This window comes from Musca autumnalis, unplaced genomic scaffold (assembly GCF_047663935.1).
Source record: "Musca autumnalis isolate F117 unplaced genomic scaffold, ASM4766393v1 scaffold_5, whole genome shotgun sequence".
Taxonomy (NCBI): Eukaryota; Metazoa; Arthropoda; class Insecta; order Diptera; family Muscidae; genus Musca; species Musca autumnalis.
The window spans coordinates 205,862,873-205,880,634 of NW_027412088.1; the positions used below are offsets into that span (position 1 = coordinate 205,862,873).

At 35.1% G+C, this 17,762-nt stretch overlaps 4 protein-coding genes and 1 long non-coding RNA gene across 6 annotated transcripts in view; 2 read left to right on the forward strand and 3 right to left on the reverse strand.

Annotated features, from left to right (window-relative positions):
- Positions 1-333: 333 nt before the first annotated feature.
- On the forward strand, positions 334-3,568 carry LOC141406126 (uncharacterized). Its single transcript, XR_012413321.1, has 2 exons — positions 334-523; positions 591-3,568. It is a non-coding gene; the product is annotated as an uncharacterized lncRNA (long non-coding RNA).
- A 488-nt stretch (positions 3,569-4,056) lies between these two features.
- Positions 4,057-4,775, reverse strand: LOC141406376 (uncharacterized). Its single transcript, XM_073991714.1, has 3 exons — positions 4,512-4,775; positions 4,281-4,444; positions 4,057-4,221 (listed from the first exon to the last, which is right to left on the reverse strand). Exons 1-3 carry the CDS (start codon positions 4,726-4,728, stop codon positions 4,153-4,155), a joined length of 450 nt encoding a protein of 149 aa, XP_073847815.1. The 5' UTR covers positions 4,729-4,775; the 3' UTR covers positions 4,057-4,152.
- Positions 4,776-5,708: 933 nt separating this feature from the next.
- Positions 5,709-17,762, forward strand: part of tapas (tudor domain-containing protein 7 tapas) — a 58,551-nt gene continuing 46,497 nt past the window's right edge. Inside the window, exon 1 of one of the 2 annotated variants that reach the window (XM_073988262.1) lies at positions 5,709-5,873. Coding sequence is in view for 1 of the 2 variants with exons in the window: in XM_073988257.1 (XP_073844358.1) it covers positions 5,830-5,873 (44 nt within the window). In the remaining variant the exon portion in view is untranslated. The remainder of the gene's footprint in view (positions 5,874-17,762) is intronic. The other variant, XM_073988257.1, reaches the window with a different exon arrangement.
- Sec61beta (Sec61 translocon subunit beta) lies at positions 8,776-9,758 on the reverse strand. The gene is made up of 3 exons (XM_073988164.1): positions 9,574-9,758; positions 9,283-9,500; positions 8,776-9,210 (listed from the first exon to the last, which is right to left on the reverse strand). The coding sequence occupies exons 1-3, from the start codon at positions 9,574-9,576 to the stop codon at positions 9,123-9,125; spliced, it is 309 nt and encodes a 102-aa protein (XP_073844265.1). The 5' UTR covers positions 9,577-9,758; the 3' UTR covers positions 8,776-9,122.
- LOC141404687 (uncharacterized) lies at positions 14,963-16,456 on the reverse strand. The gene is made up of 3 exons (XM_073988288.1): positions 16,027-16,456; positions 15,572-15,945; positions 14,963-15,502 (listed from the first exon to the last, which is right to left on the reverse strand). Exons 1-3 carry the CDS (start codon positions 16,454-16,456, stop codon positions 15,329-15,331), a joined length of 978 nt encoding a protein of 325 aa, XP_073844389.1. The 3' UTR covers positions 14,963-15,328.

Sequence of the window (17,762 nt, forward strand, 5' to 3'; positions counted from 1 at the left end):
CTTTTACATTCGTGTTATGTGGGTTTTGTGATTTCTTTTGCTTAAATCTCAGGGTCGTAGTTCTTCCCCACGAGCATAATATCGGTTGACTTCCCGAATCAGTTGACTTCGGCAGGCCTCCGACAACATGTTCGGGTTTGTTATGTCAGCCGATCATATTTCTTTTGCCACTCAATGAAACTTTCATAACAAATGATGAAAGTTTTTTGCGGCACGTATCGAGCAACACCCTAATTACAGAGTTGATTGCGATCAGCTGTTCTTTCGTGTAATATGTATTCTGCCGGTTGGCAGGCCTGAGTTCGAAAGAAAAGAGGCAAAGACAGGTTTGCCAATATACGACATAATTTGTTGCAAATCATTTTTAAACGACGGTTGAAGTGCTAAGACGAAACAGGAAAAGATTAATTGTGTGGTACATGGAATGCCAGAACATTCCAACAAACGGCAAATTCACATAGCAGTGCAGGGAAATATTACAATTGGATATTCCAATTGGAGTGGGAAAGCCATTATTAATAATGTGAGTAAATTTATTGCGTGTTGTTTGTGACAAACACATTTTTAAGAAACATTTTGCAAATTTTCAGCATTTGCAAAAAGAAACTCACGGCACAAAGCCGAAGTACCGTTACCCGAGGGGCTGTACCACCACGAGGTTAACAGCGTTAGAGAAGAACCAAAACCACAAAATTTTTCCACACCGACTTGTCAGTCATTAATGCCCACTTCTTTTATTCCGGAAAACTAACTTACACTGCACCCAAAAGCCGAACTGTCGTTAACAAAGGCACCACCGTTTGCAATTTTGTGCTTTTGAAGCCCGAAGTTTCATATAAATACTTCCCCATTCTGCAATTTTGTGTTTGTCCGAAAGCTCGTCATCATAAACCAGCGAACAACTGGCCAACTTAACATAAAATATTCTGAGAAGATTTACGTCGGCAACAACAGAGGCTGCCTTCAAAGAGTCAATCCGTCAACGCTTCAACAGTACCAACCATCCCGTGCTGTCTCAAACCAACATACCTTACCGGATTCCTGTCATCGTCACCAACACTCCAGTCACACTACAGTCTCAGTCAAATCCCATAAACTGCAAGTGTAATCTGGTGGAACAAGATTAAACATTAAAGTTGCCTTGCGCAGGATTCTGATGTAAGTACGTATATACCAGCCGGTACAGTCGTGACATTCACACCGTGAATATTTTCAATTCGAGGGTGCCCATTTCTTCCCCGTTACAGACAGGGATAGAAATGGGACCAGTTTTTTAATACATCATTCGACGGTCAGCCGAATATAGCCGCTAGTTCCCGGAAAAGATTCCTGAAACCTATTATAGACTTCAAAACTAAATTTCGTATAATTTATATTATTTTCTATCACGTGCGAGCCCTGAGTTCAGTTTCCAGTGCTTTCCATAACGGGATTCAATATGCACGTGTCAATATAACCTTTTTTTCATTCGGTTAGATTCGGGTTCAAGCTTCATACCCATGTGCTCTTCCCTTTTGCAAAAGAAAACAAGAAAAACATAAATAGAATTTCGCGATAACAAATTGGATTGGGATTTTGGAACCAGACTTGATATGGAACTCGAACAAATTTCGGTATTGAAATATAATTGTATTTCTAAATGAATTCAATACCAATTTCAATCCATATTCCGTACCAAATTTTATATCGAATTGGAATTGAATTTTTATTGGAATTTAAAATTCGATTTGTAACCGATTGGAATTCGCTTTTTGTGCCAAGTTTGAATGCGATATGAATGGAACATTTTATTGGATTTTGATATGAATTCGTAACTATTTCCAATTCATATTTTGTATCGAAATCAAATTGAATTTCATTGAGATACTCAAATTGAATTCAACATTAATTTCAATTCATACCTTGTATCGAGTTCAATTTGAATTTCTTTAAGATATTCAAATTGAATTCAATACAACTCAAATTCATATTTCGTATCGAATTAAATTTCCATTTTCATTATCATTTCATTTTAATTCCATTGAGATACTCAATTAAATTCAACATTAATTTCAATTCATATTTTGTATCGAGTTCAATTTGAATTTCATTAAGATATTCAAATTGAATTCAATACAACACCAATTCATACTTCGTATCGAATTCAAATTGGATTTTACTGAGATCTCGCTATTTGTGACGTGTTTAATTCGATATGAATCGAACATCATAATAAATTTTATTGGATTTTCTTTTCATACTGAATTCAAACCCCTTTCTTTCCACACTCTGTGCCAGATTCAAACGAACTTTATAACGACTTTTTTTTGGAGGTTCGAAAACAAATACTGGACAGATTTCAATTCAGGTTTGAATTCAAACCGAGTAGTTTAATGGATTTCATTGATCCTTTTTCTTTTAATTGGTATCAAGTCCAAATTTTGCGTCAAATCTGGTACCGATTTCAGACCGATCGTTATCGTGAGTAATACTGTAGTTTCGAATCGAAACCTGACCATATGTTACGTCAAAATCAAAGAACCGAATCTTGAACACATTCATGTTTAGATCCTGAAGTCTAAATCCAGTTAGTCATTCGATCGGATGAAACTTCCTATCCTTAGATTTATTTTTTTTTTAACTTAATCCCACATTAACAAATAAATTAACGATTTAACAAGAACAGAAAATATTCGAAATCTATTTTAACAATTCGGTACGATGATACAATTTGGGATTCTGACGTCAGCGGTAATTATGGTCAGCTAGTCGGTTCGAAATCCTAACTTCAGATTCTGTATTGGCTCCGTATTGGAAAAATTCTGGGTTCTGACTTGTCTCTCGTTTAACCGATGAATTTCCGAATTGAATAAAAGATAGCAATTCTTTGAACCCTGTTTATTTGCAATTGCGTTTATTTTCCTATGACCTCAGGGTCGCACGTGAGCGAACCTATATAAGATATTTATATACTTTTTTTTTACTTTCTTAGTTTTATATAAATTTTTATTGCATTCCATATTTGAATTTAAGCAGTATCCGTATATATCACCTTAAGTGTTACTCACTTATGAACTTAGCGTTTGATCTACCACTCCATGCATCCATATACTTATATATGGGTCGCCATATATCGGTAGGTGTATTGCTTTGAGTGAACTTCGAATGTTTAGGTGCATACTCATAGCTATACGAACATTTTTTCTATAAATCATCTAATTTACCACAAGTTATTAATTTTTATTCGATTTGTTAGTGTTGATCCCAGTTTTATTTTCTTTAAGAAAATATAAACCGCCGAAACTGCGGCATAACCAATTATCTACTGAGCTCATTAGGTCATTAGGTCCAGATTCATACATAGCGAAATTAAGGTGCAGAGTGGCACGCAAAATTGGGATGAACATTAGGTTCCTAATTGTTCAATCTTGTACATTTATATCTTATTTTTTTTACACTAATCCCCAAAGGGGCTGTATTGAATATAAATCTAAATTAAATTAGACCATAAGTTTTCTATGTTTATATAGCCGTTGAGTCTATATCAATAAACCTAAATGGATTTTTGAATTGTAATTGAATATAAAAACATGTACTGAGAAGTTATTTAAGGGAGGGTTGTAAAAAGGTTAGGGCATTCAGTCAACATTATCTTTGGGGGTTCTCAAATTTCTGAGGCCCATAATGGGGACTCGTTAGGAGTCCATGGGAGGGCATAAGGGTATCCTGCTCCATCTATAGGTACCCTACCATCCACAGCGAATACTACGGTTGTTACTCAGCAGCAACAATGATGCTTTGTGTGATTCGATGTTATTTTTTTGTATATGCTCGAATGTACCCACGACTAAGCCAGGCGATAAAAGAAAATGAAAATGATACACTTTCCATCTAGTATTTGGTTACCCAGTCACATTCGAGGGCATATTACACTGTAGACAAGAGAAGAAATCCCCGGCCTGATATTTACCCCAAAAACTATCCGCGTCATGTTGATACAAAATCCTCCCTTGCTGGGAACGTTTTGTGGCTCTTAGATCCCTCACCGGACGCAATTAAAACAAAACGCTGAAAATATTTAGTTATATGAGTAAGTATATGTATTAAGAATGCCTATTTCTAATTACGGAATAATAAAATATAAAACCAATTAATGACGTACGAGTATAAACATTATTTCTCAGACTTTTGCTGTCCTTTTAATTCCTTGAGGACATCTTCTTCTGAGATAGTTTCAGATAACTAAAAGAGATACAAAAATTATTTAGTGCAAAACTCTCGATACAATTCAAATCACTTACCACATCTGCTATATCGACAATTTGCAAAGCCTGGCTATAACCATCGGAAGCGGATGGAATTTTATCATAATTCCAATATGTAAACTCTTCAAATGTCCCCTTTACACGCAGTATACGTTCAGCTTCTTCATCTAAAGGTTTGCGTGTTTCTTGAAGAACTATAGCTAAATTTTGAAACATGCACTTATGAAGACCATTTATAATAGGAAAGAAAATGTCTGAAATACGTACCCTTAAAGTTCTTGGGCACTTTTTTCATCTCTCCTTGCAGTGGATAACCGCGTAGGGCATTTGTAAGGACTCCATTCTCTTTTCGATTATAGGCAGTAAAATAACGCTCCACATTGGCCTCACCGTCACCTTTTATTTTTGCTGGCAAGAAATGCATGCCCAACTGTTGTTTTTCTTTGTTAATCTGGTTACTGTTTATTTCAATGGTAATTGACATGATGAATCTGTGTAATACTTTTTAAAGCAAAGGTGTTATTAAAACTAATTTATTTTATTGTAAGAAGTAATCAATATGAGAATTTTGTTATTTGTAAACAAAACCATTCATTTGACAGTTGAATTTTGGCGCAATACTTCAATGTATGCAGAGTTGTATTTCCTAACTCTGCTAAGAGTACTTTAGACTAAACGATTTAGGGTTAGTTGAGAAACACAATTGGTCTGTTCCAGTACTGCAAGAATCTACTAATTTTTACTATTTTTTCCGATAACATAAAGGAAAAATTGTTATCGTAGTAAAAAATAGTAGCTTCTTGCAGGTTCTGGAACAGAGCAAATGATGCAATAACAAGGTGACCCTGTAAGCTCAGCTGATGGCTTCTTTTGCTGTCAAAATACATTTTTGTTTTAAAAAATAATAAAAAATTATATTTATTTAAGGTCTGTTCCAGTACTGCAAGAATCTACTAATTTGTGCTATTTTTTTCGATAACATAAAGGAAAAAATTTTATCGTAGTAAAAAGTAGTAGCTTCTTGCAGGTTCTGGAACAGAGCACAACTGTTTTCTTCTACAACTTCTTAATTTGAATTGTTACAATAATATTTCGTGGTTTTATTCTTTTTTGTGCATTCCTCGCTACAAAAACTTCTGGCATCAAAAGAGACTACAGCGGGGTACACATGATCAGTTTTGACTGTCGATTTTTCGGAATTATCGATAAATGTCCAACCGTCCAGCAACCACAAAATATTTTGTGGTTGCCTGATGACTGACAAAAGTGAACGGGCACACTGGCAAGCAACCTATTATTTGAGCAAAACTGACAGTCAAAACTGATCGTGTGTACCCCACTTAAAAGTTTGTACAAATGTTGGGTTATCGAACAGACCTTATATAACAATGAGCTCAAGACGTTTGCATTTCGACGCTTTGATTGTGTTATTCTTTTTATTAACACAGAAATCTATTGCATACTTTTTGCGGCATTTTGTGTCAATAAATTGAAATCAACGTTATGAAAAGTGACAAAGGAAAAAAGGAAGAAAATCTATTTATGTGAAGTTATATGTGCAAAAAATATAAAAATAATTAAATATATGTTTACGAGAAAAGTGAAAATAAATGATTTGAAAATTCGATGGTAAGTTTTCCCCTATTTTTGTGAATATTGAATTTGAATTAGCCAAATTATAATAATATGATAAAGGACGCGAATGACAAAGGCGAGCATGCACAGTCTATAATTTTTCGGGGGAAGTCCATACTTCCCGAGATATGGGTCTTGACATTTTACAATTATAACGTGGGCAATATGGGCATAGTTTTAAAGCTTATGGAGAGTACTTTTATGCACGCGACCTATTTTTATATCTGTTTATAGGAGAATGTATTAAATTCCTGGCCAAAGCAGGCTACTTAGGAAACTTCAAATTTAAAACAAAGTTTTGATCGCGTAGCCCACTTTTGTTCTTGTCCATAGGAGAAAGTCTTAAATCCCCGGCCGAAAGTCGGCTACTTAAGAACACTTTCAATTTAAAAGAGAGTTTTGATCGCGTAGCGCACTTTCGTCCCTGTCCTAAGAGAAAGTTTTAAATCCAAGGCCGACGGCCGCCTACTTAAGAACACTTTCAATTTAAAAGAATGTTTGGATAGCGTAGACCACTTTTGTCCCTGTCCATGGGAGAAGGTCTTCGTTATCTTTAAAACGAGTCCCATATTGCATAGGTTTTAAAATAATGGTGATAAAAGTAAAAAAGTCAAGACCCATATCACGGGAAGTACGGACTTCCCCGTGGAAAGCTATATATCGTTGTGTTCAGTGTGCCAAGGCTATCTACTGTACAAATGTCAGCCCGATTCCAGAGGTGCCCATAAACCAGGGACGAGCTTCTTTGCTTAGATCGTATAGTGAGGGCGCCCACTGAGTTGTTTTTGCATTTGCTTCTCTCTCTCACGTACAGTGTAAATGAATGAAAACAAACAAAAACATAATGTGGTTGTTGCTTTTTTCACTCATACGTTCATACATGTCTTCGCTTTAGTTGTATTTCTGTGGTCGTCGCTGCCATAAACAACATAAAGATGTTACAAGTACGAAATTTTCGAAATGTCAAGACCCATATCTTGGGTAGTATGGACTTCCCCCTGAAAATTATATATCGTTGTTTTCATGGTCCCAAAGGCTACCCATGGTAAAAATTTCGGACCGATCCGAGAGTTGCCCCTAAACGACACTTGTTCCGAGTAGTCCAAAGTGGACTAAAACTCATGCTAGCACACAAACGAATTAGGAAAAGTGGCTCACAATTTTCTCGTACGCGTTTTTTTTGCAGCTCGTTTGAAAAGCTCTTATAAGCAGTAGCTTGAGATCTTATAGGAACAAGAGAAGTCATCTCGAGGTCTTTTAGGGACAATAGAAGACCTTGAGGTCTTATAGAGACAAGAGAAGACCTCTTATGGTCTTCTAGAGACAAGAGAAGACCCCTTGGGGTCTTTTTGAGACCAGACAAGACCTCTAGAGACCAGAGAAGACCTTTAGAGGTCTTCTAGAGACCAGAGAAGACTTTTTGAAGTCTTCTAGAGACAAGAGAAGACCCCTTGGGGTCTTTTAGAGACCAGACAAGATCTCTTGAGGTCTTCTGGAGACCAGAGAAGACCTTTAGAGGTCTTCTAGAGACCAGAGAAGACTTTTTGAAGTCTCCTAGAGACAAGAGAGTACCAGTTCTAGATACAAGAGAAAACCTCTTGAGGTCTTCCAGAGACAAGAGAATACCTCTTGAGGTCTTCTATAGACAAGAGGAGACCTCTTGAGAAGAGTAGACCTTTTGAAGTCTTCCACAGACAAGAGAAGACCTCTTGAGGTCCTCTAGAGACTAGAGAAGACCTCTTGAGATCTTCTAGAGAATAACTCTTCTAGACACAAGAGAATACCTCTTGAGGACTTCTAGAAACAAGAGAAGACGCCTTGAAGTTATGTACATATGTACCTAGGAAACCTCTTAGGGGGTCTTCTAGTGACAATAGGAGACCTCTTGAGATCTTCTAATGACAAAAGAAGACCTCTTGAGGTCTTCTAGTGACAAGAGAAGACCATTTGAGGTCTAGTTTTTTTATTATAGTTTTGTTCACTTTTAGGTTTATCCCATAGAACGTAAGCCAGCTAACTATAATTATTGGTACTATGAATATTGTACCTGCATTTTTTAAAAGCTTGCTCGTGATTTCTGCTAAGAGTTGTGTTAGAACTATCCAAGGGTAGCAGTCTTAAATTACCAGCCGAAAGCGTGTCCCTCTCTTAAAGTTTTCCAGGATTCATTTTTTATGCGTTGTAGTGTTTATGTGGAACAGTCAAACGTTTAGGATAATTAGCAGTAACTGGTTCAAGTTCCATGTTATGTATTTTGTACACAATCAGGCGAATTATTGTTTCATATTTCAATTTAAAAACTCACAGTTTCCCCATTCTAAAAGATGAAGATTCCAACAAGAGAATGTTTAGATCATGATACAATAAGAAGGTAGAATTATCAGCCCAGCTGATGGTAACATAATGTGTCAATTGCATTGAATTTGTGTCAAATTTTGACATCTTATGTTACCAAAAACGGCAGTTACTGCTACCTTCTTATTGTATCATGGTTTAGATTTAAGGCCCCCACTCATTAGTCAGTCTGACTGCCAGCATTTATGGTAGTATGTGTATATTTTTGAAATTTTGAGAATGTATGTGTGAGTTTTCCAAGACTGATGAAAATCAAAATAGTTTTGATTTCAAAATGAACCCCCATCAGTCTGGGTGAATTGTGTTTATTTTCAAATTGTCGATAAATAAATATGAAAAACAGAAAATAATGTTAGTGTTGGAACACAAAAAAGATAGAATTCATTCATTTTTGGAGGAAAAATTCAAGATTTTTAGACTTGACTGATGGTTCGTGCTACACACTTGTCAGTCACACATACACAAAGGGTTCATCGGACTGACGGCACAGACTGATAAATGAGTGGGGGCCTTTAGAAAGAAATACAATATTTATAAACACTTTGTTTTTTTTTTATAAAAAGATAGGGGGTTTTATTTTAACACCACTGAAAATTGTGGAATGACATTTTCATATAAACTGCATTTAAATATACAGATAAAAATTATTTTTTTATAATTATAATAATAATAAAATTGGATGATTATAACTTATGAAATAACTAAGAATTACCAAACGCACGCACTTTGCTTTTTGTCTCAACATAAGTGCGGCACGACGACAACACAAAATGAAAGTAGAAAGCAACAGCGGCAGGGGCCAAATGATGACGTCGACAATATTATGAATGAATATTATGTGTCTCGTTTGTATTGTTGGGAAGCTGATATCACTTAAATATCTATGATTTAAGAACGATTGTATTTGCCCCAGATGTGCAACATGAAGACGGAGGCAATAAACAAGAGAGACATTACCAAAACTGGAACTGGGCCACTAGAAATAAAAAAATATAACAGGTTGTTGACTCCTCCTTCACACTTCATATAAGGAACATGCTCAACTTACACTTTAATACCGGGAGAATCATCGGTATAGAAACGCCACATACCACCGGTTCCAGCACCGCCAGCGGCACGACTTCTGGGTGCCGTGGTGCTGCTGCTGGTGGTTTTACGTTGTTTAAGATTGCTTCCACCAGCACCGCCGCTGCGTGCCGAAGGAGATGACAATTTGCTGGGAGAGCGGGTACCACTTCCCACTGTGGTAGAACTAGCTGGAGCAGGCTGTAAAACACACAATTATATTTTGTTATTTATTATTTAATTCACTTTTTGTTTAAAAACAATAGCACATTACCATTATTTTTTATCTTTATTCTACAGAAAAAATAAATTAGGAAAAATACACGAGCAAAACGCCACTAAAGTCACTTTACAAATGCACCCAACCAATTGCAGACGTATGAAATGTCAATTCTCGTTTTCGTTATACTCATTCGTTTTCTATTTGTCAGTTGCCACGTAGTGTTGACAACTAGTGACAGCCAAATACGTAGAAAAATATTTGGTTGACAGCCAACCTAAACTAAAGGCGTGCCATGTGAAAAGTGTTATTTGGAAATCAAGAAGAGAATAAGAAAATAATTTAAAAAAAGAAACACAAAATGGTTGTGATATGCATGTCAAACATTAAGTACGTCAAACAAATATTTATAAAGAGGGTAAAATCTCTAAGTTACTTGGCAAGTATCTGAAAATGTAAGAAGTATTACGATTCTTAACGCCGTAGTGCTCAAGTCCACATTTACATTAGGCAATTTTCCTTGCGGTTATTGTCAGTTTGTTTGATAGAGGGGTGAGGCATATGGTAACCCTTTACCTCTAAACACACTCTCACCAAGAAACTGAAAATTGCCGCAAAGAAACTTGCCTAATGTAAATATGGACTAACAACTGCGAAACTACGTGTTACAAAACGTAAAAATATACGCATTTTTAACGAAGGTAAAAAGCTAACATGTATAATTTTTATTTCTGATGCATTTAGTTGCATTTTCGATGAACAATGCATGAGTGTGCAACTAAATATTTTGACGAAGTTTAAACAACACAAAGCAAGTGACGATACGGAAGTCAGCATATATGATAGTTTTTATACAATTATTGGTCTGTTCCCGTACTTTATAAAGTGGTAAAAGTCGTAAAAGTTGTAAAAGTCGTAAACGATTTTCATATAAATTTTGTGTACGGGAACGCAAAATGTGTAAAAGTGGTAAAAATTGTAAAAACTTTTTAGTTCTGGAACAGAGCTTATATTTTTTCAAAACTTCAACAATTTTATTATACTCTTGTGCCAGACTATGAAAATTTTCATGAAAATGGTTTGAGCTTATGGGTAAGAAGGGAGAAAGGGAGCACCTTCACCTCCTCTCTCTCTCTCCTAAAAGCTAAAAAATTGTCATGTGTTATTTTCAGTGTTTGGCACAAGAGTTACTAAGTAAGTTATTTAAAAGCATCTACTGCGTGTTCACAATTGGTCTGTTTCAGTACTGCAAGAGTCCACAAATCTTTATTATTTTTGTCGATAACATAAAGGAAAATTTTTATCGTAGTAACAAATAGTACCTTCCTGCAGGTTCTGGAACAAGCATATTAGCTTCGTTCCAGTACTTTTTTAATAATAAAAGTGTCAAAAGAGCAAACTGTCGAAAATGAGTTCCACATACACATTTTTCCAAAATGTACGGGAACGGAAAAATGACACAAATGTCAAAAAAACTGGAACAAATGTCAGAGTTGGCGAATGAACCAATCAGAAGGCTGCAAACATGTTGCACATTTTTGCTCGCCCAAATTTGTCGTGTAAAAAGTTTCTAAAGAGAAAGGAATTCAGCGCCATTTTGGATCAAAGAGAAGTGAACATTTCATATAACATTTCGATATTTCATTTAAATCGATATCGATTGATATCGATATTATCGTTAATTATTCATTATTTTTCAAATGAAAATGGCGGAAATGTCTCTGCATTTGTTGACATTTTGCACAAGTAGTTCCCAGAAATATAAAGGAGAAAAAACAATTGCTTACTTTCTCACGTCCACAAAACCAAGAAGTCACGAAATTTTTATTCATTTCAATGAATTTTAGGTTAGGTATTTTTAAGCCGACAATATCGATAGACAAAACTATCAATCGATATTGAATTAAAAAAAAATCGATATTATCGATAGTGTCATTGATTTCTTGCCAGCTCTAGAAGTCAGACATAGTCCATATTTACATTCGGCAATTTTCCTTGCGGCAATTCTCAGTTTGTTGGTGAGAGAGGGTGTTAAGTGGAAAAGGGTTACCATATACCTCACCTCTCTCTCCATCAAACTGACAATTGCCGCAAGGAAAATTGCCTAATATAAACATGGACATAGAGACATAAGGGAACACGTTTTTTGTCATGTTCACACGAGCGTTTCAATTACATTGTTCGCCTGTCGAACGACGTACACGAATTAACCCGTTTCCACGACACCATTCGTAATTAACGGAAACATAAACAAAATTTCCGTCATTTTTGTTTCCTTGTTTTCACGAAAATTTGAACCGAAAACACGTAAAATATACATTAAATGAATAAGAAAAGCAATAGACTTTCCTTCAAATGTATCTTCTATATTTAACTACACACATTTCATTCATTTTGTTCATAAATTCTGAATAATTTTGTATTTTCAATATATTTTTATATGTTTCTATTTTCAAAATTAAAGAGAGAGAAACATGTCAAAACAATATTTGTGTATACAGACTTTCAGGTTGTTGTTTAATTTTTGTTTATGATTTTTTACGCGATTTTGAACTAATGGACAAGAAATGTGTGTGGAATTAAGAAGGAAACACAACCATCTTTCTTCTGCATCTATATAAAATGTTTAGTTCATTAATTTTCATTCATCTTTTTCCTTTTTTCTAAAAATTTTTGTGTTTTCAACAATTTTTTTAATTCTGAATTTAGACATGTCATAATTAATTTTTTCGATAAATTCTCTCATTTGTTAGGGATGGGACATACTTATTCGTCGTTCAGAGAGTATTTCTAATCGAACAACGTAGAAAAATCGTCGTTCGTTCATAGAATTTTGTGTGGGGAAATAAGTAATTTATTCGTAGTTATGGGCCGAACAACGAATAGAGAACGAACGACGTACCGTGGAAACGGGCTATTAGACAAGACAATTTCTTTAAAAATACAAACCTGCAATGCGATTCTCTAACACATTTTTCGAGTTACCGACAAGAATCTGTAAAATTAAAATGCTTATAAATTCGGCAACTGCCAATATTTTTCGGTAAGTTAGCGACGTATAAAAGTAGTCGTAAAGCTCTACCGATAGCAACAGTGTTGTCAAGTTTTATTTGAACTTTTCATTCATAATTTTGCGTTTTTATTTTACCGATTTTTTTTCGGTAACTCAAAAAATGAGTTAGAGAATCACAATACTGATTTACTAACTCATACAAACATACATTTCCCGTTTGCCTCTCCATCATTATTTCACATACAATTTTTTGACATTTTTGTAAAAAATAAGTGAGTGTATGTGGAACTCATTTTTCCCAATTCGCTCTTTTATTACTGTTACCTTTAAAAAGTACGGAAACACATGTTCTTATTAAAAATTAATTGTCATAGAAAATATTGAATAATAGGGTCGTTCCGAAAATTGTTTCAGGAAAAACATAAATACCTTTTGAAAATCCTCTAAAATAGAACAAAATTTTGAATCAAAATGTAAATATAAAGCATTCAGAACTCTCGCAGGTCTTTTTTGTTACACGTTTAGGTTGAAAAGCAGTATTTTATGGTAGCAAATTTCGAAGTTTAAAATTTTATGAGTAAGACCCTATTACATTTTGAATACTAAATTTACAAAAAAAAGTAACAATACAGCTGATCGTCACTTCTACCTTATATAAATATTCCTTAGTCATGGTTTAATTAGAAAGCTTAACTAAAACTCATTTTACATTTGCACTTAAAACAGGTGTTTGGGAGTTTACGTAATTTATTTGACAGATATTGTATGGAATTGACAACTTAAACATTTTGTCAATTTAAATTTTTTCTTTCGAGTGTTCCTAACACGTCAAAACAATATAAACAATCTGTGTATGTGTGTGTACTAGGCCGGGGCTATTTAAAAACCTTAATGGGCCTGAACTGAGCAAAAAAGTCCACTAGACCCTAGATCTACGGTGAAAATCGACCCTTCCGATTTTGAGTTTAAGTTTTTTATACACGTTTTTTGGACATTTTGGCATATAACAGCCAAACCATTGAGTTTTTCGATCCAACAGAAAGACAACAATTGTAGCCAAGATAGTAATTAAGAACTCTTTAATACATCGCAAAAGCATTGGAACGCTCCTTCAGGCAGTTTTGGCCTTGATAAAGTGCAAACTTTTCGAAAAATGTCACTGTGCTACAAAAGTTGTCCAGAAAAATATTCAAGCGTTCTGATGCAAAATTATATCGTGTTTGGATCCATGGACAACGACAATGCCTTTAGTTCGTTTGGGTTACTTCGTTTTATTTTTTTATAACGGTAAAAGTAGTGAAAATCTGGGTTTCTTACATTTTCAAATTTAAACGGACATATCTTCTTTTTTTCACAACGGATTTCTACTGATCCTTCTTCCTTTTAAAGGGGTGAATAATATTTATCGAACAAGTTATTATTTTTTTTAAATCGGTTTACAACTGGCTAAGTTGCTAAGTTGAACTAAACACCCTTGATGTAAATGCGCTATAACAACAAACTCAGTGCAGGCAGAACGAAGCGCAAAACAAGGTTTACATCGTTTACAACAATATAAGGTTTAAATCGTGCTGGATTTGTTAAATCCAGTTGATGTAGATGTCCATTTCCATTGCATAAAGAAGATTATAGTCTCTATATGTTATAACTTTTTGCCGGGTTAACCTTTGTTATGAAGATTTATTTGACGTATACGCAATGAAATTGATATTTGAAACCCAGTGGGTTTAAAAAATCCGGTTATATGTAAACGTACCCGGCAAAAACTATAACGTAATACTATGTTTACATTTACGAAATCCACTCGATTTTAACTGTCAATTCCATTGCTCAAACGTCAAATTAAATCCAATCGATTTCAGATGAGTTTTCATTTGACGTATACGAAAAGGAATTGACAGTTGAAATCGAGTGGTTTTCGTAAATGTAAACATAGTATACATTTGATATAATGCTCACACCAAAATGACGAAGGTCATTTATACTGATACTTTTAATTGGAGTTGAGTTGAGCTGTCATGGACCCAAGAGGTACATTGAAAAATGAAATAAATGATTCAAAACATCTGCTCACAAATCCCCGTCATAAATGAAACAAATTTGTTTTTTTTTTTTTTAATTTCTTTTTATTCTGTTTCTGTTTAAGTGTTCAGTGTGTTTATTTACTATTGAATTTGAATTAAGAACGTAATCATAGCTGAAAGAGAGATAGAGATTGTTCAATTTTTTACAAAACTCGTTAATAACTTTAAACCGAAAATTCATATATATTTCACTGTACTACAATTGCGATATAGTAAGTTTCTCCTCTATGATGGTTATTTTGGTATACATATATGTATGTCAAATGACATTTTAGATAAATAAAATCTTGGAAATAAACAAAAAGAAACAAAAGCCATTCTTTGTTGTAATGTAAATTAAAAGATATTTAATATATTAACAAATATTTTATTTAGAAGAAAAAAAAAATTAAAGTGATCTTTTGCCTACATGACGTTTTTTTACAGGGTAGTACAGGTGATTAAAGGTTAAGAGAAAAATAACTACTCGTACGTAACAATTGTTGCATCATTCTCAGTGCCTTTTGCCGAAGAAGATGTTTCAAAGATAAATAAAAGTTAATTTTTAAGCATATAAACTACAAAAAAGTGTGTTCCGTCCACATGATTTTTTTTAGATGTTTAATAATCTTTATGTCCAAGAATCGTGTCTTTAGTCATTTTTTTCAACAACTTTTTCTGGATTTGTGTTTGGTTGGGAAGCCGCCTTTGGATTTCCCTCATCCTGTAATTGTCAATTCTCTGCTGACATGTTGCCAATATCTTCATTGATGGCCAATACTTGTTGAATAAAACCTTGATCCATGACTGATTCCGCCAGGGATAACATTAATCTGGACAGTTCCTTTGTGGACATATTCAATTGGGGTGCTAATTTTTCCAAGTGTTGTTGGACATTATCTGGAATCTGTAAATAAAACTTTAAATTAGTTTCATTTCTCAAAACCTCTAATATTTTCTGTTCAATTATAACTACCTTATTGTGCTGCTTAAAAACATTAAACATAAATTTAACTTTGACCCTTTGTTCCGGATTGGTGGGACCTTCATAAAACATGGTGAAATGAGCTTCATTGCTATTTGCCACAATTGGTAGATATATGCCGGCATAAACACGACCTTTGGCATCACGCGACAACAAGGATCTAAAATTATAGACCAGATTGCGGCGTACCGTGACATCAATGGCTGTTACATAAGGTTGGGCAACATAAACCAATGATGTTTTGTATTGGCTTTCTTCTCCTCTAATTTCCCGTTCCTTCCATTCAACATACATGGGACTATATTTGCTATAGCTGTAACAGTAATCCCGTTGTAAATGTGATTCCTTGGATTGTGTAAACCATCCTGCAATAAAATAAAATGAGATTGGGGTTAGAGTTTATGAATCTTGCTATTGGTTGTTGGTTTTTTTTCTACACTTCTTACCTGTGTGAGGATAATTTTGATCTTTCATTACAGTCACACAACGACCAACATGATAACCGGGATCCAATATCAAAACACCTTCACGACCAGCAATATTAATCTTCATGGCAACCATGGCATGTTCCTTTTCAACATTTGCGTGCGTCGAATTAAGTCCACCAACATCTTCAGCCGTCTCAATGTATTCCCGTAGAGCAACAACTTGTTCCTCACACGAAACAATGTACAAATAGTTTTCCAAAATCGGAAATAGTTCTACAATGCGTGCCATAATTTCCATGGCCAGTGATACGCACATATGATCACGGCGATTTATTGGTATGTCATAGAATTGATAGAACGATTTCAAATCTGAGCGTCGAGTACGTTTGAATGCTTCGTAGAATGCAACGAATAGGTGTACGGTGTCATAATGAGTCTCCTCCAACATACGCTGTAGTTTTGTTTCGATAATAGCACTTAGATCTTCATACTGCCACACGGAGTCAAAATGAAGAACACCCTTGTTGGCTTCGTCGTCAGCAGCCCAATCTGGCAGAGGCAATGGATGTCCCAAAGGCCAAATACCATTGATTTGATTAAAAGCTGAGATATTATAACCATCACGTCCCTCCCATAACTTAGACGGCCCATCATCAGCTGCAGAGGCCAATAGTGGTGGTTGTGATTTGATTGTCTTTTCCTTGTCACCGGTCTGTGACCACCACTTGAGATGCTGTTCCTCCAACAGCTTATTGATGCTAAGGCATCGTTCCGACGACAGATTTGATGTCAAATTGCATGGTGATTCATTTCCAATGCTATCATTGTCGTAGTCATCTTCATCATCGGTTGAGCCATTTGAGCTTTGTCCGCTACTGCACAATAATGATGCAGTAGTTCCATTGCATTTGGGTATATCTTGATCAGGATCGATGGCTGTAGTCAATCCAGTCCGTATCGATCCCGCCGATAACCCGAGGTTGCCGGCGGTGGGGCCGGCATGTCGAACCAGGGCTTCGGCGAGTCAACTAGGCCATTCGGCACCCCAACGGCCGACCGTTGGCACATAGCCGCGTTCGAAATCATTGGATGTAGTGTCTAGATTAATTTTGCTTGTTAATGCGTTTATTGATGAAATTGAAGTGGTTTGCGGCTGCGGAGCTGCAGTGCTGCTGCTATTGAAATGCAGACTATTCCGGCCCTGTGTTTTTTTCACGAGGTCCGGCTCGTCTCCAAAACTCGATTGTTGTTTAAAATGCTCTGAAAAAAAGAATAACGGGAAGAATAGAATGTTTTGTTAGAAAAATGATGGAATAACTAACAATTGCTCTGTTCCAGAACCTGCATTAATCTACAAATTTTTTCCTACAACATAAATTTTTCCTATGTTATCCCAAGGCATGATATCAAAAAAAAAAAATTAACAGATTCTTGCAGTTCTGGAACAGACCACTAATATGTATGTATACCATATGTTTTGTGACATTGTGATTGTTTGAGTAGCCTTTTTGTAATGTCTATGCCAATTTTAAATGTTTTCAGCATTGAAAATTGGCAAATTTTTCATTTGAAAAACGAAAACAAATGAAAGTAAAAAACAAAACAGTTGTCGTCAGAGAGTGTTTGTGTTGAAGACTAAAATTTGTTTTGAGATCATAGTTTAAATACAACTATCGTTTTATACCTGTTTTGAAAAATTTCTACCTGAGTGTGACTAATCCACTTTTATTTCCAAGGAATTTGAAAATGTAGCA